This window comes from Perognathus longimembris, unplaced genomic scaffold (genome assembly GCF_023159225.1).
Source record: "Perognathus longimembris pacificus isolate PPM17 unplaced genomic scaffold, ASM2315922v1 HiC_scaffold_5935, whole genome shotgun sequence".
NCBI classification, from domain to species: Eukaryota; Metazoa; Chordata; class Mammalia; order Rodentia; family Heteromyidae; genus Perognathus; species Perognathus longimembris.
The window spans coordinates 870-26,959 of NW_025961417.1; the positions used below are offsets into that span (position 1 = coordinate 870).

General features: G+C 49.2%; 1 protein-coding gene across 1 annotated transcript; it reads right to left on the reverse strand.

Moving 5' to 3' along the window:
* Positions 1 to 24,002: 24,002 nt before the first annotated feature.
* Positions 24,003 to 25,457, reverse strand: LOC125345610 (PRAME family member 15-like). The gene is made up of 4 exons (XM_048337691.1): positions 25,308 to 25,457; positions 24,615 to 25,244; positions 24,421 to 24,495; positions 24,003 to 24,272 (listed from the first exon to the last, which is right to left on the reverse strand). Exons 1-4 carry the CDS (start codon positions 25,455 to 25,457, stop codon positions 24,003 to 24,005), a joined length of 1,125 nt encoding a protein of 374 aa, XP_048193648.1.
* Between the last annotated feature and the right edge of the window lie 633 nt (positions 25,458 to 26,090).

Below are 26,090 nucleotides of genomic sequence, written 5' to 3' on the forward strand. Positions count from 1 at the left end.
ATAGAGTCCAGACTCACGACCGACAGAACCTTCTGGATTTCACAGCTGGAGTCACACAGAATCTGCAGCTCCCTCGAGCACAGCCGGACTCGTTCTTTCCTCTCCAGGGCCCACTGGAGCAGGAAGGCTTGGAGATCATCCCGAGCGCCATCGTCAATGGTCAGGGTGGATGGTGATCACCAAGGGCTGCTCTTCAGCCACCCCTGTCCAGGGACTTGCTCTTGGCTTGACAGGCGGGACCTCCGGGCTAGGACATTTGTGCCATGGCAGGGTACCCCCAGCGTCCCAGATCCCTGGGTGCTCACCCTGCAGATCAAGGGCTTGCAGTTTCCACCGACGGGGGGCGCTCGCCTTTTGGCCAGTAGCAGATCAAGCCCACCCAGGACAGCCTTGAGGGTTTCTGGTTCTGGTGGGCTGTGCCAGGTCCCCGAGGGGGAGGCAGGGGAAGGGCCAGGCCTGCACCATGGCCTTCAGCACCTCTCTGTGGCCCCCAGTGTAGGCCTCCACGAAGAGCGAAGGGAACAGCAGCAGTGGCAGATTGTCTAGGGCAGAGGTGGCCAGGGCCTGGTTGCTCAGCAGACTTTTCCCGGCGAGTCGCTGGAGCAAGGGTGGGGTCCCGGCGTTCATCTTGCTCGATATATAGGGATCTGGTGTGCAGGGTTCTCTGAATCCCAGCAGGGCCAGGCACTGACTGCAGGTCACTCCAGACTCTGCTGCTGTTCTCTGAGCTCTGGGTATCTTTATACCTCAGGCCCCGCCTTCAGGAGTGCACATCAGCCAATCAGATAGCAGCTACTCTTGGCCTTATTGAAACACACCCAGTACAACTAGAAGGGGTGTCCTTCTCTGGATTAGGTCAAACCCTGCTTCCTAAACAAAAGTGATAGGATTAAGGGCGTGTTCCCCAACTGATCTTTGAAATGTAAATTACACTGAAGCAGAAACAAATTTCCACCCCACCTGTCGCCTGAAACCCCTCCAGGCATTCCCATGATGCTTCGCTGCCCTGGGGCTGGGAAGGATGCAGGAGAGGCCCCAGCAACAAAGACTAGGGGGGACATTCCATCTCTGTGGGTTTTTCCTTCATTTCCTTGTTCCTTCCTTCCTTCCTTCCTTCCTCCCTCCCTTTGCATTTCTTTTCCTTTCTTCCATTTCTTTTCTCCTATGTTCGGTTTCTCTTTCTTCTCCTTAGCATTGACCTCCGTTCTCCCTTTTTCCCTTCCTTTCTTTGTTCTCCTTCCACTCCTGTCCTTCTTTCCTACAATTTCACCCTTTCTTTTCCTTTCTACTTAGTCCCCTACCTGTTTGCCTGCCTCCGTATCTTCTTCTTTTCTCCACTTCTTTCGTACCTTCCTTCCTCTTGTCCTTCCTTCCTAAATTCACACCTTCATGCCATTCCTCATTTCCCTCATTCTCTCTTTGTCTCTCTGTCTTTCTCTCTCTCTCCCTCTGTCTATCTCCTGGACCCTCTCTTACTCTCTCTTCCTTTTTGTCTCTTCCTTTACAGAAGTGTGTCTTTGACTTAAGTAGTGGCGTGTGCTCATCGCCCACAAAAACCCATGGAAAACACCTAGCCCCAGATTTCAATCCCCAGCGCTGCCACAAATACAAAACTCCAACAATGACGCATTTCAAAAACAACAATACCTAGACCAAATTTTGGAGAAAATATAGGGGGATAGGAATTAATGTCAAATAAAGAAGCACCTCCCATGAGAGCAAGAGAACTATTTCTTCATCTCCCACACATTTTGGCATCGAGGCCTACATCTTCAAAGCCCTCAGTGTTGAGATTTGATGAAAATGTCACAGGAATGCTGTCAAACTTCATTGGCTCCTCTTGAATCTTAAGATTTATTCACTTGATATCTACCCAGGTACACCAAAAGAAACAACAATAGAAAGGAAGGAGGAAGGGAGGGTGGTAGGAAGGAAGGAAGGAAGGAAGGAAGGAAGGAAGGAAGGAAAAAGAAAGAAAGAAAGAAAGAAAGAAAGAAAGAAAGAAAGAAAGAAAGAAAGAAGAAAGAAAGAAAGAGAAAGAGAGAACAAGGAAGGAAGGAATGAACATCAGAGAGAGAAAGACAAAAACAGACAAAGGAGGGTGGGAGGAGGCAGGGAGTTAGGTTGGAAGAAAGCAAGGAAGGAATAGAGAAAGCAAGGAAAGCAGGCAGACATGAAAGCCGGAGGAATAGAAGAATGAAAAAAAAAAGGAAGCAGGGAAAGAAGCGAACTTTTGAAGGAAAAAGGAAAGGCTGGAAACTGGCAGACAGGTTGAGAAGAACCACAGCACCACTTCTGGCTTTTCAGTGGTTCATTCGTGACGAGAGTGTCAAGCACTTTTCTGTCCAGGTCGGCTTTGAAGTGTGATCCTCAAATCTCAGTCTTTTGAGTAGCTGGGATGACAAGTGTGCAACACCAGACCATGGTGTACTGTGTGTGTTTTGTTATTTCATTATTTTTATGATTTTCTTGGGTATCTATCAGTTGTGGAAGTGCAGTCAGAGGGGATTCACTGTGACACAAACATAGCTAGGGTGGGTGTCTGAGCATATCAGCATGGGAGTGTGGGCCTGAGTTGCAGAACTATGAGGGGACGGGAGGGTGGGCGGTGCCCTTCACTTGGCCTGTGATGGTTCATAACACTTCCTTTACACTGTGTCCAGTTGACAATCCCTCCCTGCTGGTCATGGTCTGCTTTGAGAGATGACGAGGAGCATTTCACTGAAGCTACTTTAGGTTACCTCCTTATAAGTCATGTAACACGAAAGAGAGTCCGTGTGTTCTTTGATCCAATTATTTCATTTATTCATACAATAAAGGATTTCCAACTCCAAGAAGGCAATATTTTTTTCTTTATTTGTATTTTTTACCTCGTCCCTCCTCCGCATCCCCAACCCCGGGGCTTCCACCTCTGCATTTCCTCCTCCACCAACCCCGCACGAGTTCTACAGGTCATTTACACCATATTGGTTTGCAAGTATTACTGCTGCAGCAGTTGTCTTTTTGTCCTTTATCTCTTGGTTTTGGTATCCCCTTTCCCTTCCATAGTTGAGACACAGATATATACAGTATCCAGGGTACTGAAATCATATAACATGCTATCAGGTGTCAGAGCAACAGGAAAGAAAGATAAGAGGCAAAGGCATCATTTCATGTCGCATGTTGAAAACAACTCCAATGATGAACCACATTCTTTCATCATTTGGCTGTTTGTGGGTAGGAGCACTGACAAATGAATTCATGGCCTAGGCTCTGGCTATTCCTCAGCTCTTTCCATTCAATGTTGGCCCTCTACCATGAGACTCGAAAACTCCCCTTCTGGGATTTTCATGGTTCATTGGAGATTTCAAAACAAAACAAAACAAAAAACCAAACCTCAGGGGATCAGGCTTGGTTGGCTTTGAACTGTGATCCTCAGATCTCAGCTTCCTGAATAGTTACAATTAGCAGTGTGAACAAGCAGCCTGTGGCTGAATGACTAATTTTTTTTTTTTTTTTTTTTTTGGTGGATTCGCTTTTCAAACCTGAGCTAGAGCACTGTCCCTAAACTCACTTGCTCAAGGCCAGCACTCTCCCTTGTTTGCTCATCGTTCTACTGCTAGTTTTCTGGAGGTTTGTTTAGATGAGAGTCTCATACACATTGCAAGCGAGGCTGATTTTTGAACCATGTTCCTTGGATCTCTAATTGGTTGAGGAGTTCAGATTCTACGCAGGAACATTCCTCTGATTGTGGTATCCTGAGAATGACATCTTCGTATTCAATGCCTTTTGTTTCCTCTCTTTTTGCATTGAAATGATGGGTGAAACACTGAACTGTACCCTGTCAACGTGGCGGCACCAGGATCTGAGGTTTGATCGCAACCATTTGGAGAAACAAGACTGTGCTCTAATCTTTCCAGAGGGCATTCATTCCAGACTCTTGACGGACTGTGCACATGACACAGGAATCCGCAGAGGGCAACAGAAGTTCCTGGTTTCCAGAACTACAGTTGAATCGAAAAGCTCAGGACGACCGGTCGTTTCTCTTCCGCACACATGGAACGTGGAGATCTGCCCAGGTGGAGACTCTCTTATGGCCCAGCATTCGTTGTGATGCTGAGATGAAATTCCCAGAGAAAGGCGACCGACTACCCAAGGCCATGAAGCCCCTCCTCTGTGAACACCCAGGAACCATCCGGCCCCAGGCTGTAGTACTGGAAACTGTCACAGTAACGACAGAAATCGGTACAGATCTGGACCTTCTGGGTTGTCCGTACATCTTCCAGTGCCTGGGCCAAACTAGCCAGAACTTGGGTAAAACTGTCAGGGTCGATGTTCCCCGGGGACCCGTAGCTCTCCAGAGGGGGAGAATAGATCGCTCGGCTCAACTGGCCCGACCTGGCAATGACTCCCAGGAGGCTGTGCAGGGGTGTCCATGAAGATGTGGTTTCCATAGAAACTGAAGAAGCTGATCTTGGAGCACTGGCTCAGGGTGGGCAAAAAGCCTGAGACGTGGCATCACTGATTTTGCAGTCCTCCAGGGCCAGGGTCTCCAGGGTGCCGGCCACCTGCTCCAACAGGGCTCTCAGGGGATCGGGACTGAAGCTATCCATAGACAAATTCCGCAGCCGCAGGTGCTGGAGCTGTGTGGTGCAGGGACACTGGGATAGAAACCTCAGGTCAGCTTCCTGAAGGTCACATGTGCTCAGAGGACAAGGCCTGCAAAGGTGGCAGGCTCCTGAGGATGCGGGCAGCTTTCCACCAAGGTAGAGGACGTCTCGCATATGCAGCTCCTGGAGACGCTGCAGCTGCCCCAGATGAGCCCCCAATTGAGAGGAATAAGAGGAATCTGGGGAGCTGGGAGTGTAGAAGTCACCACGCATATTGCAGAAAGTAAGGATGCGGAGGTTCTTCATCTGGCTCAGGTAAGGAGCAAAGGTTTGCATGGTTTCTCCATGCCACAGTTCACTCACCAGCAGTTCCTGGATAGAGTCCAGACTCACGACCGACAGAACCTTCTGGATTTCACAGCTGGGAGTCACCACAGAATCTGCAGCTCCCTCGAGCACAGCCGGACTCGTTCTTTCCTCTCCAGGGCCCACTGGAGCAGGAAGCTTGGAGATCATCCCGAGCGCCATCGTCAATGGTCAGGTGGATGGTGATCACCAAGGGCTGCTCTTCAGGCCACCCCTGTCCAGGGACTTGCTCTTGGCTTGACAGGCGGGACCTCCGGGTAGGACATTTGTGCCATGGCAGGGTACCCCCAGCGTCCAGATCCCTGGGTGCTCACCCTGCAGATCAAGGGCTTGCAGTTTCCACCGACGGGGGCGCTGCCTTTTGGCCAGTAGCAGATCAAGCCCACCCAGGACAGCCTTGAGGGTTTCTGGTTCTGGTGGCTGTGCCAGGTCCCCGAGGGGAGGCAGGGGAAGGGCCAGGCCTGCACCATGGCCTTCAGCACCTCTCTGTGGCCCCCAGTGTAGGCCTCCACGAAGAGCGAAGGGAACAGCAGCAGTGGCAGATTGTCTAGGGCAGAGGTGGCCAGGGGCCTGGTTGCTCAGCAGACTTTTCCCGGCGAGTCGCTGGAGCAAGGGTGGGGTCCCGGCGTTCATCTTGCTCGATGATATAGGGATCTGGTGTGCAGGGTTCTCTGAATCCCAGCAGGGCCAGGCACTGACTGCAGGTCACTCCAGGACTCTGCTGCTGTTCTCTGAGCTCTGGGTATCTTTATACCCTCAGGCCCCGCCTTCAGGAGTGCACATCAGCCAATCAGATAGCAGCTACTCTTGGCCTTATTGAAACACACCCAGTACAACTAGAAGGGGTGTCCTTCTCTGGATTAGGTCAAACCCTGCTTCCTAAACAAAAGTGATAGGATTAAGGGCGTGTTCCCCCAACTGATCTTTGAAATGTAAATTACACTGAAGCAGAAACAATTTCCACCCACCTGTCGCCTGAAACCCCTCCAGGCATTCCATGATGCTTCGCTGCCCCGGGCTGGGAAGGATGCAGGAGAGGCCCCAGCAACAAAGACTAGGGGGGACATTCCATCTCTGTGGGTTTTTCCTTCATTTCCTTGTTCCTTCCTTCCTTCCTTCCTCCCTCCCTTTGCATTTCTTTTCCTTTCTTCCATTCTTTTCTCCTACGTTCGGTTTCTCTTTCTTCTCCTTAGCATTGACCTCCGTTCTCCCTTTTTCCCTTCCTTTCTTTGTTCTCCTTCCACTCCTGTCCTTCTTTCCTACAATTTCACCCTTTCTTTTCCTTCTACTTAGTCCCCTACCTGTTTGCCTGCCTCCGTATCTTCTTCTTTTCTCCACTTCTTTCGTACCTTCCTTCCTCTTTCCTTCCTTCCTAAATTCACACCTTCATCCATTCCTCATTTCCTCATTCTCTCTTTGTCTCTCTGTCTTTCTCTCTCTCTCTCTCCTCTTTCTCTCTCTCTCCCTCTGTCTATCTCCTGGACCCTCTCTTACTCTCTCTTCCTTTTTGTCTCTTCCTTTCCAGAAGTGTGTCTTTGACTTAAGTAGTGGCGTGTGCTCATCGCCCACAAAAACCCATGGAAAACACCTAGCCCCAGATTTCAATCCCCAGCGCTGCCACAAATACAAAACTCCAACAATGACACATTTCAAAAACAACAATACCTAGACCAAATTTTGGAGAAAATATAGGGGGGATAGGAATTAATGTCAAATAAAGAAGCACCTCCCATGAGAGCAAGAGAACTATTTCTTCATCTCCCACACATTTTGGCATCGAGGCCTACATCTTCAAAGCCCTCAGTGTTGAGATTTGATGAAAATGTCACAGGAATGCTGTCAAACTTCATTGGCTCCTCTTGAATCTTAAGATGTATTCACTTGATATCTACCCAGGTACACCAAAAGAAACAACAATAGAAAGGAAGGGAGGAAGGGAGGGTGGTAGGAAGGAAGGAAGGAAGGAAGGAAGGAAGGAAGGAAGGAAGGAAGGAAAAAGAAAGAAAGAAAGAAAGAAAGAAAGAAAGAAAGAAAGAAAGAAAGAAAGAAAGAAAGAAAGAAAGAAAGAGAAAGAACAAGGAAGGAAGGAATGAACATCAGAGAGAGAAAGACAAAAACAGACAAAGGAGGGTGGGAGGAGGCAGGGAGTTAGGTTGGAAGAAAGCAAGGAAGGAATAGAGAAAGCAAGGAAAGCAGGCAGACATGAAAGCCGGAGGAATAGAAGAATGAAAAAAAAGGAAGCCGGGAAGAAGCGAACTTTTGAAGGAAAAAGGAAAGGCTGGAAACTGGCAGACAGGTTGAGAAGAACCACAGCACCACTTCTGGCTTTTCAGTGGTTCATTCGTGACGAGAGTGTCAAGCACTTTTCTGTCCAGGTCGGCTTTGAAGTGTGATCCTCAAATCTCAGTCTTTTGAGTAGCTGGGATGACAAGTGTGCAAACACCAGACCATGGTGTACTGTGTGTGTTTTGTTATTTCATTATTTTTATGATTTTCTTGGGTATCTATCAGTTGTGGAAGTGCAGTCAGAGGGGATTCACTGTGACACAAACATAGCTAGGGTGGGTGTCTGAGCATATCAGCATGGGAGTGTGGGCTGAGTTGCAGAACTATGAGGGGAGGGAGGGTGGGCGGTGCCCTTCACTTGGCCTGTGATGGTTCATAACACTTCCTTTACACTGTGTCCAGTTGACAATCCCTCCCTGCTGGTCATGGTCTGCTTTGAGAGATGACGAGGAGCATTTCACTGAAGCTACTTTAGGTTACCTCCTTATAAGTCATGTACACGAAAGAGAGTCCGTGTGTTCTTTGATCCAATTATTTCATTTATTCATACAATAAAGGATTTCCAACTCCAAGAAGGCAATATTTTTTTCTTTATTTGTATTTTTACCTCGTCCCTCCTCCGCATCCCCAACCCCGGGGCTTCCACCTCTGCATTTCCTCCTCCACCAACCCCGCACGAGTTCTACAGGTCATTTACACCATATTGGTTTGCAAGTATTACTGCTGCAGCAGTTTGTCTTTTTGTCCTTTATCTCTTGGTTTTGGTATCCCCTTTCCCTTCCATAGTTGAGACACAGATATATACAGTATCCAGGGTACTGAAATCATATAACATGCTATCAGGTGTCAGAGCAACAGGAAAGAAAGATAAGAGGCAAAGGCATCATTTCATGTCGCATGTTGAAAACAACTCCAATGATGAACCACATTCTTTCATCATTTGGCTGGTTTGTGGGTAGGAGCACTGACAAATGAATTCATGGCCTAGGCTCTGGCTATTCCTCAGCTCTTTCCATTCAATGTTGGCCCTCTACCATGAGACTCGAAAACTCCCCTTCTGGGATTTTCATGGTTCATTGGAGATTTCAAAACAAAACAAAACAAAAAACCAAACCTCAGGGGATCAGGCTTGGTTGGCTTTGAACTGTGATCCTCAGATCTCAGCTTCCTGAATAGTTACAATTAGCAGTGTGAACAAGCAGCCTGTGGCTGAATGACTAATTTTTTTTTTTTTTTGGTGGATTCGCTTTCAAACCTGAGCTAGAGCACTGTCCCTAAACTCACTTGCTCAAGGCCAGCACTCTCCCTTGTTTGCTCATCGTTCTACTGCTAGTTTTCTGGAGGTTTGTTTTAGATGAGAGTCTCATACACATTGCAAGCGAGGCTGATTTTGAACCATGTTCCTTGGATCTCTAATTGGTTGAGGAGTTCAGATTCTACGCAGGAACATTCCTCTGATTGTGGTATCCTGAGAAATGACATCTTCGTATTCATGCCTTTTGTTTCCTCTCTTTTTGCATTGAAATGATGGGTGGAAACACTGAACTGTACCCTGTCACGTGGCGGCACCAGGATCTGGAGGTTTGATCGCAACCATTTGGAGAAACAAGACTGTGCTCTAATTCTTTCCAGAGGGCATTCATTCCAGACTCTTGACGGACTGTGCACATGACACAGGAATCCGCAGAGGGCACAGAAGTTCCTGGTTTCCAGAACTACAGTTGAATCGAAAAGCTCAGGACGACCGGTCGTTTCTCTTCCGCACACATGGAACGTGGAGATCTGCCCAGGTGGAGAACTCTCTTATGGCCCAGCATTCGTTGTGATGCTGAGATGAAATTCCCAGAGAAAGGCGACCGACTACCCAAGGCCATGAAGCCCCTCCTCTGTGAACACCCAGGAACCATCCGGCCCCAGGCTGTAGTACTGGAAACTGTCACAGTAACGACAGAAATCGGTACAGATCTGGACCTTCTGGGTTGTCCGTACATCTTCAGTGCCTGGGCCAAACTAGCCAGAACTTGGGTAAAACTGTCAGGGTCGATGTTCCCCGGGGACCCGTAGCTCTCCAGAGGGGGAGAATAGATCGCTCGGCTCAACTGGCCCGACCTGGCAATGACTCCCAGGAGGCTGTGCAGGGTGTCCATGAAGATGTGGTTTCCATAGAAACTGAAGAAGCTGATCTTGGAGCACTGGCTCAGGGTGGGCAAAAAGCCTGAGACGTGGGCATCACTGATTTTGCAGTCCTCCAGGGCCAGGGTCTCCAGGGTGCCGGCCACCTGCTCCAACAGGGCTCTCAGGGGATCGGGACTGAAGCTATCCATAGACAAATTCTGCAGCCGCAGGTGCTGGAGCTGTGTGGTGCAGGGACACTGGGATAGAAACCTCAGGTCAGCTTCCTGAAGGTCACATGTGCTCAGAGACAAGGCCTGCAAAGGTGGCAGGCTCCTGAGGATGGCGGGCAGCTTTCCACCAAGGTAGAGGACGTCTCGCATATGCAGCTCCTGGAGACGCTGCAGCTGCCCCAGATGTGCCCCCAATTGAGAGGAATAAGAGGAATCTGGGGAGCTGGGAGTGTAGAAGTCACCACGCATATTGCAGAAAGTAAGGATGCGGAGGTTCTTCATCTGGCTCAGGTAAGGAGCAAAGGTTTGCATGGTTTCTCCATGCCACAGTTCACTCACCAGCAGTTCCTGGATAGAGTCCAGACTCACGACCGACAGAACCTTCTGGATTTCACAGCTGGAGTCACACAGAATCTGCAGCTCCCTCGAGCACAGCCGGACTCGTTCTTTCCTCTCCAGGGCCCACTGGAGCAGGAAGGCTTGGAGATCATCCCGAGCGCCATCGTCAATGGTCAGGTGGATGGTGATCACCAAGGGCTGCTCTTCAGCCACCCCTGTCCAGGGACTTGCTCTTGGCTTGACAGGCGGGACCTCCGGGTAGGACATTTGTGCCATGGCAGGGTACCCCAGCGTCCAGATCCCTGGGTGCTCACCCTGCAGATCAAGGGCTTGCAGTTTCCACCGACGGGGGCGCTGCCTTTTGGCCAGTAGCAGATCAAGCCCACCCAGGACAGCCTTGAGGGTTTCTGGTTCTGGTGGCTGTGCCAGGTCCCCGAGGGGGAGGCAGGGGAAGGGCCAGGCCTGCACCATGGCCTTCAGCACCTCTCTGTGGCCCCCAGTGTAGGCCTCCACGAAGAGCGAAGGGAACAGCAGCAGTGGCAGATTGTCTAGGGCAGAGGTGGCCAGGGCCTGGTTGCTCAGCAGACTTTTCCCGGCGAGTCGCTGGAGCAAGGGTGGGGTCCCGGCGTTCATCTTGCTCGATGATATAGGGATCTGGTGTGCAGGGTTCTCTGAATCCCAGCAGGGCCAGGCACTGACTGCAGGGTCACTCCAGGACTCTGCTGCTGTTCTCTGAGCTCTGGGTATCTTTATACCCTCAGGCCCCGCCTTCAGGAGTGCACATCAGCCAATCAGATAGCAGCTACTCTTGGCCTTATTGAAACACACCCAGTACAACTAGAAGGGGTGTCCTTCTCTGGATTAGGTCAAACCCTGCTTCCTAAACAAAAGTGATAGGATTAAGGGCGTGTTCCCCAACTGATCTTTGAAATGTAAATTACACTGAAGCAGAAACAATTTCCACCCACCTGTCGCCTGAAACCCCTCCAGGCATTCCATGATGCTTCGCTGCCCCGGGGCTGGGAAGGATGCAGGAGAGGCCCCAGCAACAAAGACTAGGGGGGACATTCCATCTCTGTGGGTTTTTTCCTTCATTTCCTTGTTCCTTCCTTCCTTCCTTCCTCCCTCCCTTTGCATTTCTTTTCCTTTCTTCCATTCTTTTCTCCTACGTTCGGTTTCTCTTTCTTCTCCTTAGCATTGACCTCCGTTCTCCCTTTTTCCCTTCCTTTCTTTGTTCTCCTTCCACTCCTGTCCTTCTTTCCTACAATTTCACCCTTTCTTTTCCTTTCTACTTAGTCCCCTACCTGTTTGCCTGCCTCCGTATCTTCTTCTTTTCTCCACTTCTTCGTACCTTCCTTCCTCTTTCCTTCCTTCCTAAATTCACACCTTCATCCATTCCTCATTTCCCTCATTCTCTCTTTGTCTCTCTGTCTTTCTCTCTCTCTCTCTCCTCTTTCTCTCTCTCTCCCTCTGTCTATCTCCTGGACCCTCTCTTACTCTCTCTTCCTTTTTGTCTCTTCCTTTCCAGAAGTGTGTCTTTGACTTAAGTAGTGGCGTGTGCTCATCGCCCACAAAAACCCATGGAAAACACCTAGCCCCAGATTTCAATCCCCAGCGCTGCCACAAATACAAAAACTCCAACAATGACACATTTCAAAAACAACAATACCTAGACCAAATTTTGGAGAAAATATAGGGGGGATAGGAATTAATGTCAAATAAAGAAGCACCTCCCATGAGAGCAAGAGAACTATTTCTTCATCTCCCACACATTTTGGCATCGAGGCCTACATCTTCAAAGCCCTCAGTGTTGAGATTTGATGAAAATGTCACAGGAATGCTGTCAAACTTCATTGGCTCCTCTTGAATCTTAAGATGTATTCACTTGATATCTACCCAGGTACACCAAAAGAAACAACAATAGAAAGGAAGGGAGGAAGGGAGGGTGGTAGGAAGGAAGGAAGGAAGGAAGGAAGGAAGGAAGGAAGGAAGGAAGGAAGGAAGGAAAAAGAAAGAAAGAAAGAAAGAAAGAAAGAAAGAAAGAAAGAAAGAAAGAAAGAAAGAGAAAGAACAAGGAAGGAAGGAATGAACATCAGAGAGAGAAAGACAAAAACAGACAAAGGAGGGTGGGAGGAGGCAGGGAGTTAGGTTGGAAGAAAGCAAGGAAGGAATAGAGAAAGCAAGGAAAGCAGGCAGACATGAAAGCCGGAGGAATAGAAGAATGAAAAAAAAGGAAGCCGGGAAAGAAGCGAACTTTTGAAGGAAAAAGGAAAGGCTGGAAACTGGCAGACAGGTTGAGAAGACCACAGCACCACTTCTGGCTTTTCAGTGGTTCATTCGTGACGAGAGTGTCAAGCACTTTTCTGTCCAGGTCGGCTTTGAAGTGTGATCCTCAAATCTCAGTCTTTTGAGTAGCTGGGATGACAAGTGTGCAACACCAGACCATGGTGTACTGTGTGTGTTTTGTTATTTCATTATTTTTATGATTTTCTTGGTATCTATCAGTTGTGGAAGTGCAGTCAGAGGGGATTCACTGTGACACAAACATAGCTAGGGTGGGTGTCTGAGCATATCAGCATGGGAGTGTGGGCTGAGTTGCAGAACTATGAGGGGAGGGAGGGTGGGCGGTGCCCTTCACTTGGCCTGTGATGGTTCATAACACTTCCTTTACACTGTGTCCAGTTGACAATCCCTCCCTGCTGGTCATGGTCTGCTTTGAGAGATGACGAGGAGCATTTCACTGAGCTACTTTAGGTTACCTCCTTATAAGTCATGTACACGAAAGAGAGTCCGTGTGTTCTTTGATCCAATTATTTCATTTATTCATACAATAAAGGATTTCCAACTCCAAGAAGGCAATATTTTTTTCTTTATTTGTATTTTTTACCTCGTCCCCTCCTCCGCATCCCCAACCCCGGGGCTTCCACCTCTGCATTTCCTCCTCCACCAACCCCGCACGAGTTCTACAGGTCATTTACACCATATTGGTTTGCAAGTATTACTGCTGCAGCAGTTTGTCTTTTTGTCCTTTATCTCTTGGTTTTGGTATCCCCTTTCCCTTCCATAGTTGAGACACAGATATATACAGTATCCAGGGTACTGAAATCATATAACATGCTATCAGGTGTCAGAGCAACAGGAAAGAAAGATAAGAGGCAAAGGCATCATTTCATGTCGCATGTTGAAAACAACTCCAATGATGAACCACATTCTTTCATCATTTGGCTGGTTTGTGGGTAGGAGCACTGACAAATGAATTCATGGCCTAGGCTCTGGCTATTCCTCAGCTCTTTCCATTCAATGTTGGCCCTCTACCATGAGACTCGAAAACTCCCCTTCTGGGATTTTCATGGTTCATTGGAGATTTCAAAACAAAACAAAACAAAAAACCAAACCTCAGGGGATCAGGCTTGGTTGGCTTTGAACTGTGATCCTCAGATCTCAGCTTCCTGAATAGTTACAATTAGCAGTGTGAACAAGCAGCCTGTGGCTGAATGACTAATTTTTTTTTTTTTTTTTTGGTGGATTCGCTTTTCAAACCTGAGCTAGAGCACTGTCCCTAAACTCACTTGCTCAAGGCCAGCACTCTCCCTTGTTTGCTCATCGTTCTACTGCTAGTTTTCTGGAGGTTTGTTTTAGATGAGAGTCTCATACACATTGCAAGCGAGGCTGATTTTGAACCATGTTCCTTGGATCTCTAATTGGTTGAGGAGTTCAGATTCTACGCAGGAACATTCCTCTGATTGTGGTATCCTGAGAAATGACATCTTCGTATTCATGCCTTTGTTTCCTCTCTTTTTGCATTGAAATGATGGGTGGAAACACTGAACTGTACCCTGTCACGTGGCGGCACCAGGATCTGGAGGTTTGATCGCAACCATTTGGAGAAACAAGACTGTGCTCTAATTCTTTCCAGAGGGCATTCATTCCAGACTCTTGACGGACTGTGCACATGACACAGGAATCCGCAGAGGGCACAGAGTTCCTGGTTTCCAGAACTACAGTTGAATCGAAAAGCTCAGGACGACCGGCTCGTTTCTCTTCCGCACACATGGAACGTGGAGATCTGCCCAGGTGGAGAACTCTCTTATGGCCCAGCATTCGTTGTGATGCTGAGATGAAATTCCCAGAGAAAGGCGACCGACTACCCAAGGCCATGAAGCCCCTCCTCTGTGAACACCCAGGAACCATCCGGCCCCAGGCTGTAGTACTGGAAACTGTCACAGTAACGACAGAAATCGGTACAGATCTGGACCTTCTGGGTTGTCCGTACATCTTCCAGTGCCTGGGCCAAACTAGCCAGAACTTGGGTAAAACTGTCAGGGTCGATGTTCCCCGGGACCCGTAGCTCTCCAGAGGGGGAGAATAGATCGCTCGGCTCAACTGGCCCGACCTGGCAATGACTCCCAGGAGGCTGTGCAGGGTGTCCATGAAGATGTGGTTTCCATAGAAACTGAAGAAGCTGATCTTGGAGCACTGGCTCAGGGTGGGCAAAAAGCCTGAGACGTGGGCATCACTGATTTTGCAGTCCTCCAGGGCCAGGGTCTCCAGGGTGCCGGCCACCTGCTCCAACAGGGCTCTCAGGGGATCGGGACTGAAGCTATCCATAGACAAATTCTGCAGCCGCAGGTGCTGGAGCTGTGTGGTGCAGGGACACTGGGATAGAAACCTCAGGTCAGCTTCCTGAAGGTCACATGTGCTCAGAGACAAGGCCTGCAAAGGTGGCAGGCTCCTGAGGATGGCGGGCAGCTTTCCACCAAGGTAGAGGACGTCTCGCATATGCAGCTCCTGGAGACGCTGCAGCTGCCCCAGATGTGCCCCCAATTGAGAGGAATAAGAGGAATCTGGGGAGCTGGGAGTGTAGAAGTCACCACGCATATTGCAGAAAGTAAGGATGCGGAGGTTCTTCATCTGGCTCAGGTAAGGAGCAAAGGTTTGCATGGTTTCTCCATGCCACAGTTCACTCACCAGCAGTTCCTGGATAGAGTCCAGACTCACGACCGACAGAACCTTCTGGATTTCACAGCTGGAGTCACACAGAATCTGCAGCTCCCTCGAGCACAGCCGGACTCGTTCTTTCCTCTCCAGGGCCCACTGGAGCAGGAAGGCTTGGAGATCATCCCGAGCGCCATCGTCAATGGTCAGGTGGATGGTGATCACCAAGGCTGCTCTTCAGCCACCCCTGTCCAGGGACTTGCTCTTGGCTTGACAGGCGGGACCTCCGGGTAGGACATTTGTGCCATGGCAGGGTACCCCAGCGTCCAGATCCCTGGGTGCTCACCCTGCAGATCAAGGGCTTGCAGTTTCCACCGACGGGGGCGCTGCCTTTTGGCCAGTAGCAGATCAAGCCCACCCAGGACAGCCTTGAGGGTTTCTGGTTCTGGTGGCTGTGCCAGGTCCCCGAGGGGGAGGCAGGGGAAGGGCCAGGCCTGCACCATGGCCTTCAGCACCTCTCTGTGGCCCCCAGTGTAGGCCTCCACGAAGAGCGAAGGGAACAGCAGCAGTGGCAGATTGTCTAGGGCAGAGGTGGCCAGGGCCTGGTTGCTCAGCAGACTTTTCCCGGCGAGTCGCTGGAGCAAGGGTGGGGTCCCGGCGTTCATCTTGCTCGATGATATAGGGATCTGGTGTGCAGGGTTCTCTGAATCCCAGCAGGGCCAGGCACTGACTGCAGGTCACTCCAGGACTCTGCTGCTGTTCTCTGAGCTCTGGGTATCTTTATACCCTCAGGCCCCGCCTTCAGGAGTGCACATCAGCCAATCAGATAGCAGCTACTCTTGGCCTTATTGAAACACACCCAGTACAACTAGAAGGGGTGTCCTTCTCTGGATTAGGTCAAACCCTGCTTCCTAAACAAAAGTGATAGGATTAAGGGCGTGTTCCCCAACTGATCTTTGAAATGTAAATTACACTGAAGCAGAAACAATTTCCACCCACCTGTCGCCTGAAACCCCTCCAGGCATTCCCATGATGCTTCGCTGCCCCGGGGCTGGGAAGATGCAGGAGAGGCCCCAGCAACAAAGACTAGGGGGGACATTCCATCTCTGTGGGTTTTTCCTTCATTTCCTTGTTCCTTCCTTCCTTCCTTCCTCCCTCCCTTTGCATTTCTTTTCCTTTCTTCCATTCTTTTCTCCTACGTTCGGTTTCTCTTTCTTCTCCTTAGCATTGACCTCCGTTCTCCCTTTTTCCCTTCCTTTCTTTGTTCTCCTTCCACTCCTGTCCTTCTTCCTACAATTTCACCCTTTCTTTTCCTTTCTACTTAGTCCCCTACCTGTTTGCCTGCCTCCGTATCTTCTTCTTTTCTCCACTTCTTTCGTACCTTCCTTCCTCTTTCCTTCCTTCCTAAATTCACACCTTCATCCATTCCTCATTTCCCTCATTCTCTCTTTGTCTCTCTGTCTTTCTCTCTCTCTCTCTCCTCTTTCTCTCTCTCTCCCTCTGTCTATCTCCTGGACCCTCTCTTACTCTCTCTTCCTTTTTGTCTCTTCCTTTCCAGAAGTGTGTCTTTGACTTAAGTAGTGGCGTGTGCTCATCGCCCACAAAAACCCATGGAAAACACCTAGCCCCAGATTTCAATCCCCAGCGCTGCCACAAATACAAAACTCCAACAATGACACATTTCAAAAACAACAATACCTAGACCAAATTTTGGAGAAAATATAGGGGGGATAGGAATTAATGTCAAATAAAGAAGCACCTCCCATGAGAGCAAGAGAACTATTTCTTCATCTCCCACACATTTTGGCATCGAGGCCTACATCTTCAAAGCCCTCAGTGTTGAGATTTGATGAAAATGTCACAGGAATGCTGTCAAACTTCATTGGCTCCTCTTGAATCTTAAGATGTATTCACTTGATATCTACCCAGGTACACCAAAAGAAACAACAATAGAAAGGAAGGGAGGAAGGGAGGGTGGTAGGAAGGAAGGAAGGAAGGAAGGAAGGAAGGAAGGAAGGAAGGAAGGAAGGAAAAAGAAAGAAAGAAAGAAAGAAGAAAGAAAGAAAGAAAGAAAGAAAGAAAGAAAGAAAGAAGAAAGAAAGAGAAAGAACAAGGAAGGAAGGAATGAACATCAGAGAGAGAAAGACAAAAACAGACAAAGGAGGGTGGGAGGAGGCAGGGAGTTAGGTTGGAAGAAAGCAAGGAAGGAATAGAGAAAGCAAGGAAAGCAGGCAGACATGAAAGCCGAGGAATAGAAGAATGAAAAAAAAGAAGCCGGGAAAGAAGCGAACTTTGAAGGAAAAAGGAAAGGCTGGAAACTGGCAGACAGGTTGAGAAGAACCACAGCACCACTTCTGGCTTTTCAGTGGTTCATTCGTGACGAGAGTGTCAAGCACTTTTCTGTCCAGGTCGGCTTTGAAGTGTGATCCTCAAATCTCAGTCTTTTGAGTAGCTGGGATGACAAGTGTGCAACACCAGACCATGGTGTACTGTGTGTGTTTTGTTATTTCATTATTTTTATGATTTTCTTGGGTATCTATCAGTTGTGGAAGTGCAGTCAGAGGGGATTCACTGTGACACAAACATAGCTAGGGTGGGTGTCTGAGCATATCAGCATGGAGTGTGGGCTGAGTTGCAGAACTATGAGGGGAGGGAGGGTGGGCGGTGCCCTTCACTTGGCCTGTGATGGTTCATAACACTTCCTTTACACTGTGTCCAGTTGACAATCCCTCCCTGCTGGTCATGGTCTGCTTTGAGAGATGACGAGGAGCATTTCACTGAAGCTACTTTAGGTTACCTCCTTATAAGTCATGTACACGAAAGAGAGTCCGTGTGTTCTTTGATCCAATTATTTCATTTATTCATACAATAAAGGATTTCCAACTCCAAGAAGGCAATATTTTTTTCTTTATTTGTATTTTTTACCTCGTCCCTCCTCCGCATCCCCAACCCCGGGGCTTCCACCTCTGCATTTCCTCCTCCACCAACCCCGCACGAGTTCTACAGGTCATTTACACCATATTGGTTTGCAAGTATTACTGCTGCAGCAGTTTGTCTTTTTGTCCTTTATCTCTTGGTTTTGGTATCCCCTTTCCTTCCATAGTTGAGACACAGATATATACAGTATCCAGGGTACTGAAATCATATAACATGCTATCAGGTGTCAGAGCAACAGGAAAGAAAGATAAGAGGCAAAGGCATCATTTCATGTCGCATGTTGAAAACAACTCCAATGATGAACCACATTCTTTCATCATTGGCTGGTTTGTGGGTAGGAGCACTGACAAATGAATTCATGGCCTAGGCTCTGGCTATTCCTCAGCTCTTTCCATTCAATGTTGGCCCTCTACCATGAGACTCGAAAACTCCCCTTCTGGGATTTTCATGGTTCATTGGAGATTTCAAAACAAAACAAAACAAAAAACCAAACCTCAGGGGATCAGGCTTGGTTGGCTTTGAACTGTGATCCTCAGATCTCAGCTTCCTGAATAGTTACAATTAGCAGTGTGAACAAGCAGCCTGTGGGCTGAATGACTAATTTTTTTTTTTTTTTTTTTTTTGGTGGATTCGCTTTTCAAACCTGAGCTAGAGCACTGTCCCTAAACTCACTTGCTCAAGGCCAGCACTCTCCCTTGTTTGCTCATCGTTCTACTGCTAGTTTTCTGAGGTTTGTTTTAGATGAGAGTCTCATACACATTGCAAGCGAGGCTGATTTTGAACCATGTTCCTTGGATCTCTAATTGGTTGAGGAGTTCAGATTCTACGCAGGAACATTCCTCTGATTGTGGTATCCTGAGAAATGACATCTTCGTATTCATGCCTTTTGTTTCCTCTCTTTTTGCATTGAAATGATGGGTGGAAACACTGAACTGTACCCTGTCACGTGGCGGCACCAGGATCTGGAGGTTTGATCGCAACCATTTGGAGAAACAAGACTGTGCTCTAATTCTTTCCAGAGGGCATTCATTCCAGACTCTTGACGGACTGTGCACATGACACAGGAATCCGCAGAGGGCACAGAAGTTCCTGGTTTCCAGAACTACAGTTGAATCGAAAAGCTCAGGACGACCGGTCGTTTCTCTTCCGCACACATGGAACGTGGAGATCTGCCCAGGTGGAGAACTCTCTTATGGCCCAGCATTCGTGTGATGCTGAGATGAAATTTCCCAGAGAAAGGCGACCGACTACCCAAGGCCATGAAGCCCCTCCTCTGTGAACACCCAGGAACCATCCGGCCCCAGGCTGTAGTACTGGAAACTGTCACAGTAACGACAGAAATCGGTACAGATCTGGACCTTCTGGGTTGTCCGTACATCTTCCAGTGCCTGGGCCAAACTAGCCAGAACTTGGGTAAAACTGTCAGGGTCGATGTTCCCCGGGGACCCGTAGCTCTCCAGAGGGGGAGAATAGATCGCTCGGCTCAACTGGCCCGACCTGGCAATGACTCCCAGGAGGCTGTGCAGGGTGTCCATGAAGATGTGGTTTCCATAGAAACTGAAGAAGCTGATCTTGGAGCACTGGCTCAGGGTGGGCAAAAAGCCTGAGACGTGGGCATCACTGATTTTGCAGTCCCTCCAGGGCCAGGGTCTCCAGGGTGCCGGCCACCTGCTCCAACAGGGCTCTCAGGGGATCGGGACTGAAGCTATCCATAGACAAATTCCGCAGCCGCAGGTGCTGGAGCTGTGTGGTGCAGGGACACTGGGATAGAAACCTCAGGTCAGCTTCCTGAAGGTCACATGTGCTCAGAGACAAGGCCTGCAAAGGTGGCAGGCTCCTGAGGATGGCGGGCAGCTTTCCACCAAGGTAGAGGACGTCTCGCATATGCAGCTCTGGAGACGCTGCAGCTGCCCCAGATGTGCCCCCAATTGAGAGGAATAAGAGGAATCTGGGGAGCTGGGAGTGTAGAAGTCACCACGCATATTGCAGAAAGTAAGGATGCGGAGGTTCTTCATCTGGCTCAGGTAAGGAGCAAAGGTTTGCATGGTTTCTCCATGCCACAGTTCACTCACCAGCAGTTCCTGGATAGAGTCCAGACTCACGACCGACTGAACCTTCTGGATTTCACAGCTGGAGTCACACAGAATCTGCAGCTCCCTCGAGCACAGCCGGACTCGTTCTTTCCTCTCCAGGGCCCACTGGAGCAGGAAGGCTTGGAGATCATCCCGAGCGCCATCGTCAATGGTCAGGTGGATGGTGATCACCAAGGGCTGCTCTTCAGCCACCCCTGTCCAGGGACTTGCTCTTGGCTTGACAGGCGGGACCTCCGGGTAGGACATTTGTGCCATGGCAGGGTACCCCAGCGTCCAGATCCCTGGGTGCTCACCCTGCAGATCAAGGGCTTGCAGTTTCCACCGACGGGGGCGCTGCCTTTTTGGCCAGTAGCAGATCAAGCCCACCCAGGACAGCCTTGAGGGTTTCTGGTTCTGGTGGCTGTTTGCCAGGTCCCCGAGGGGGAGGCAGGGGAAGGGCCAGGCCTGCACCATGGCCTTCAGCACCCTCTCTGTGGCCCCCAGTGTAGGCCTCCACGAAGAGCGAAGGGAACAGCAGCAGTGGCAGATTGTCTAGGGCAGAGGTGGCCAGGGCCTGGTTGCTCAGCAGACTTTTCCCGGCGAGTCGCTGGAGCAAGGGTGGGGTCCCGGCGTTCATCTTGCTCGATGATATAGGGATCTGGTGTGCAGGGTTCTCTGAATCCCAGCAGGGCCAGGCACTGACTGCAGGTCACTCCAGGACTCTGCTGCTGTTCTCTGAGCTCTGGGTATCTTTATACCCTCAGGCCCCGCCTTCAGGAGTGCACATCAGCCAATCAGATAGCAGCTACTCTTGGCCTTATTGAAACACACCCAGTACAACTAGAAGGGGTTGTCCTTCTCTGGATTAGGTCAAACCCTGCTTCCTAAACAAAAGTGATAGGATTAAGGGCGTGTTCCCCAACTGATCTTTGAAATGTAAATTACACTGAAGCAGAAACAATTTCCACCCACCTGTCGCCTGAAACCCCTCCAGGCATTCCCATGATGCTTCGCTGCCCTGGGGCTGGGAAGGATGCAGGAGAGGCCCCAGCAACAAAGACTAGGGGGGACATTCCATCTCTGTGGGTTTTTCCTTCATTTCCTTGTTCCTTCCTTCCTTCCTTCCTTCCTCCTCCCTTTGCATTTCTTTTCCTTTCTTCCATTCTTTTCTCCTATGTTCGGTTTCTCTTTCTTCTCCTTAGCATTGACCTCCGTTCTCCCTTTTTCCCTTCCTTTCTTTGTTCTCCTTCCACTCCTGTCCTTCTTTCCTACAATTTCACCCTTTCTTTTCCTTTCTACTTAGTCCCCTACCTGTTTGCCTGCCTCCGTATCTTCTTCTTTTCTCCACTTCTTTCGTACCTTCCTTCCTCTTTCCTTCCTTCCTAAATTCACACCTTCATCCATTCCTCATTTCCCTCATTCTCTCTTTGTCTCTCTGTCTTTCTCTCTCTCTCCCTCTGTCTATCTCCTGGACCCTCTCTTACTCTCTCTTCCTTTTTGTCTCTTCCTTTACAGAAGTGTGTCTTTGACTTAAGTAGTGGCGTGTGCTCATCGCCCACAAAAACCCATGGAAAACACCTAGCCCCAGATTTCAATCCCCAGCGCTGCACAAATACAAAACTCCAACAATGACGCATTTCAAAAACAACAATACCTAGACCAAATTTTGGAGAAAATATAGGGGGGATAGGAATTAATGTCAAATAAAGAAGCACCTCCCATGAGAGCAAGAGAACTATTTCATCATCTCCCACACATTTTGGCATCGAGGCCTACATCTTCAAAGCCCTCAGTGTTGAGATTTGATGAAAATGTCACAGGAATGCTGTCAAACTTCATTGGCTCCTCTTGAATCTTAAGATGTATTCACTTGATAATCTACCCAGGTACACCAAAAGAAACAACAATAGAAAGGAAGGGAGGAAGGGAGGGTGTAGGAAGGAAGGAAGGAAGGAAGGAAGGAAGGAAGGAAGGAAAGAAGAAAGAAAGAAAGAAAGAAATGAAAGAAAGAAAGAAAGAAAGAAAGAAAGAAAGAAAGAGAAAGAGAGAACAAGGAAGGAAGGAATGAACATCAGAGAGAGAAAGACAAAAACAGACAAAGGAGGGTGGGAGGAGGCAGGGAGTTAGGTTGGAAGAAAGCAAGGAAGGAATAGAGAAAGCAAGGAAAGCAGGCAGACATTGAAAGCCGGAGGAATAGAAGAATGAAAAAAAAAAGGAAGCAGGGAAAGAAGCGAACTTTTGAAGGAAAAAGGAAAGGCTGGAAACTGGCAGACAGGTTGAGAAGAACCACAGCACCACTTCTGGCTTTTCAGTGGTTCATTCGTGACGAGAGTGTCAAGCACTTTTCTGTCCAGGTCGGCTTTGAAGTGTGATCCTCAAATCTCAGTCTTTTGAGTAGCTGGGATGACAAGTGTGCAACACCAGACCATGGTGTACTGTGTGTGTTTTGTTATTTCATTATTTTTATGATTTCTTGGGTATCTATCAGTTGTGGAAGTGCAGTCAGAGGGGAATCACTGTGACACAAACATAGCTAGGGTGGGTGTCTGAGCATATCAGCATGGGAGTGTGGGCTGAGTTGCAGAACTATGAGGGGAGGGAGGGTGGGCGGTGCCCTTCACTTGGCCTGTGATGGTTCATAACACTTCCTTTACACTGTGTCCAGTTGACAATCCCTCCCTGCTGGTCATGGTCTGCTTTGAGAGATGACGAGGAGCATTTCACTGAAGCTACTTTAGGTTACCTCCTTATAAGTCATGTACACGAAAGAGAGTCCGTGTGTTCTTTGATCCAATTATTTCATTTATTCATACAATAAAGGATTTCCAACTCCAAGAAGGCAATATTTTTTTCTTTATTTGTATTTTTTACCTCGTCCCTCCTCCGCATCCCCAACCCCGGGGCTTCCACCTCTGCATTTCTCCTCCACCAACCCCGCACGAGTTCTACAGGTCATTTACACCATATTGGTTTGCAAGTATTACTGCTGCAGCAGTTTTGTCTTTTTGTCCTTTATCTCTTGGTTTTGGTATCCCCTTTCCCTTCCATAGTTGAGACACAGATATATACAGTATCCAGGGTACCTGAAATCATATAACATGCTATCAGGTGTCAGAGCAACAGGAAAGAAAGATAAGAGGCAAAGGCATCATTCATGTCGCATGTTGAAAACAACTCCAATGATGAACCACATCCTTTCATCATTTGGCTGGTTTGTGGGTAGGAGCACTGACAAATGAATTCATGGCCTAGGCGTCTGGCTATTCCTCAGCTCTTTCCATTCAATGTTGGCCCTCTACCATGAGACTCGAAAACTCCCCTTCTGGGATTTTCATGGTTCATTGGAGATTTCAAAACAAAACAAAACAAAAAACCAAACCTCAGGGGATCAGGCTTGGTTGGCTTTGAACTGTGATCCTCAGATCTCAGCTTCCTGAATAGTTACAATTAGCAGTGTGAACAAGCAGCCTGTGGCTGAATGACTAATTTTTTTTTTTTTTTTTTTTTTTTGGTGGATTCGCTTTTCAAACCTGAGCTAGAGCACTGTCCCTAAACTCACTTGCTCAAGGCCAGCACTCTCCCTTGTTTGCTCATCGTTCTACTGCTAGTTTTCTGGAGGTTTGTTTTAGATGAGAGTCTCATACACATTGCAAGCGAGGCTGATTTTGAACCATGTTCCTTGGATCTCTAATTGGTTGAGGAGTTCAGATTCTACGCAGGAACATTCCTCTGATTGTGGTATCCTGAGAAATGACATCTTCGTATTCATGCCTTTTGTTTCCTCTCTTTTTGCATTGAAATGATGGGTGGAACACTGAACTGTACCCTGTCACGTGGCGGCACCAGGATCTGGAGGTTTGATCGCAACCATTTGGAGAAACAAGACTGTGCTCTAATTCTTTCCAGAGGGCATTCATTCCAGACTCTTGACGGACTGTGCACATGACACAGGAATCCGCAGAGGGCACAGAAGTTCCTGTTTCCAGAACTACAGTTGAATCGAAAAGCTCAGGACGACCGGTCGTTTCTCTTCCGCACACATGGAACGTGGAGATCTGCCCAGGTGGAGAACTCTCTTATGGCCCAGCATTCGTTGTGATGCTGAGATGAAATTCCCAGAGAAAGGCGACCGACTACCCAAGGCCATGAAGCCCCTCCTCTGTGAACACCCAGGAACCATCCGGCCCCAGGCTGTAGTACTGGAAACTGTCACAGTAACGACAGAAATCGGTACAGATCTGGACCTTCTGGGTTGTCCGTACATCTTCCAGTGCCTGGGCCAAACTAGCCAGAACTTGGGTAAAACTGTCAGGGTCGATGTTCCCCGGGGACCCGTAGCTCTCCAGAGGGGGAGAATAGATCGCTCGGCTCAACTGGCCCGACCTGGCAATGACTCCAGGAGGCTGTGCAGGGTGTCCATGAAGATGTGGTTTCCATAGAAACTGAAGAAGCTGATCTTGGAGCACTGGCTCAGGGTGGGCAAAAGCCTGAGACGTGGGCATCACTGATTTTGCAGTCCTCCAGGGCCAGGGTCTCCAGGGTGCCGGCCACCTGCTCCAACAGGGCTCTCAGGGGATCGGGACTGAAGCTATCCATAGACAAATTCCGCAGCCGCAGGTGCTGGAGCTGTGTGGTGCAGGGACACTGGGATAGAAACCTCAGGTCAGCTTCCTGAAGGTCACATGTGCTCAGAGACAAGGCCTGCAAAGGTGGCAGGCTCCTGAGGATGGCGGGCAGCTTTCCACCAAGGTAGAGGACGTCTCGCATATGCAGCTCCTGGAGACGCTGCAGCTGCCCCAGATGTGCCCCAATTGAGAGGAATAAGAGGAATCTGGGGAGCTGGGAGTGTAGAAGTCACCACGCATATTGCAGAAAGTAAGGATGCGGAGGTTCTTCATCTGGCTCAGGTAAGGAGCAAAGGTTTGCATGGTTTCTCCATGCCACAGTTCACTCACCAGCAGTTCCTGGATAGAGTCCAGACTCACGACCGACAGAACCTTCTGGATTTCACAGCTGGAGTCACACAGAATCTGCAGCTCCCTCGAGCACAGCCGGACTCGTTCTTTCCTCTCCAGGGCCCACTGGAGCAGGAAGGCTTGGAGATCATCCCGAGCGCCATCGTCAATGGTCAGGTGGATGGTGATCACCAAGGGCTGCTCTTCAGCCACCCCTGTCCAGGGACTTGCTCTTGGCTTGACAGGCGGGACCTCCGGGTAGGACATTTGTGCCATGGCAGGGTACCCCAGCGTCCAGATCCCTGGGTGCTCACCCTGCAGATCAAGGGCTTGCAGTTTCCACCGACGGGGGCGCTGCCTTTTGGCCAGTAGCAGATCAAGCCCACCCAGGACAGCCTTGAGGGTTTCTGGTTCTGGTGGCTGTGCCAGGTCCCCGAGGGGGAGGCAGGGGAAGGGCCAGGCCTGCACCATGGCCTTCAGCACCTCTCTGTGGCCCCCAGTGTAGGCCTCCACGAAGAGCGATGGGAACAGCAGCAGTGGCAGATTGTCTAGGGCAGAGGTGGCCAGGGCCTGGTTGCTCAGCAGACTTTTCCCGGCGAGTCGCTGGAGCAAGGGTGGGGTCCCGGCGTTCATCTTGCTCGATGATATAGGATCTGGTGTGCAGGGTTCTCTGAATCCCAGCAGGGCCAGGCACTGACTGCAGGTCACTCCAGGACTCTGCTGCTGTTCTCTGAGCTCTGGGTATCTTTATACCCTCAGGCCCCGCCTTCAGGAGTGCACATCAGCCAATCAGATAGCAGCTACTCTTGGCCTTATTGAAACACACCCAGTACAACTAGAAGGGGTGTCCTTCTCTGGATTAGGTCAAACCCTGCTTCCTAAACAAAAGTGATAGGATTAAGGGCGTGTTCCCCAACTGATCTTTGAAATGTAAATTACACTGAAGCAGAAACAATTTCCACCCACCTGTCGCCTGAAACCCCTCCAGGCATTCCCATGATGCTTCGCTGCCCCGGGGCTGGGAAGGATGCAGGAGAGGCCCCAGCAACAAAGACTAGGGGGGACATTCCATCTCTGTGGGTTTTTCCTTCATTTCCTTGTTCCTTCCTTCCTTCCTTCCTCCCTCCCTTTGCATTTCTTTTCCTTTCTTCCATTCTTTTCTCCTACGTTCGGTTTCTCTTTCTTCTCCTTAGCATTGACCTCCGTTCTCCCTTTTTCCTTCCTTTCTTTGTTCTCCTTCCACTCCTGTCCTTCTTTCCTACAATT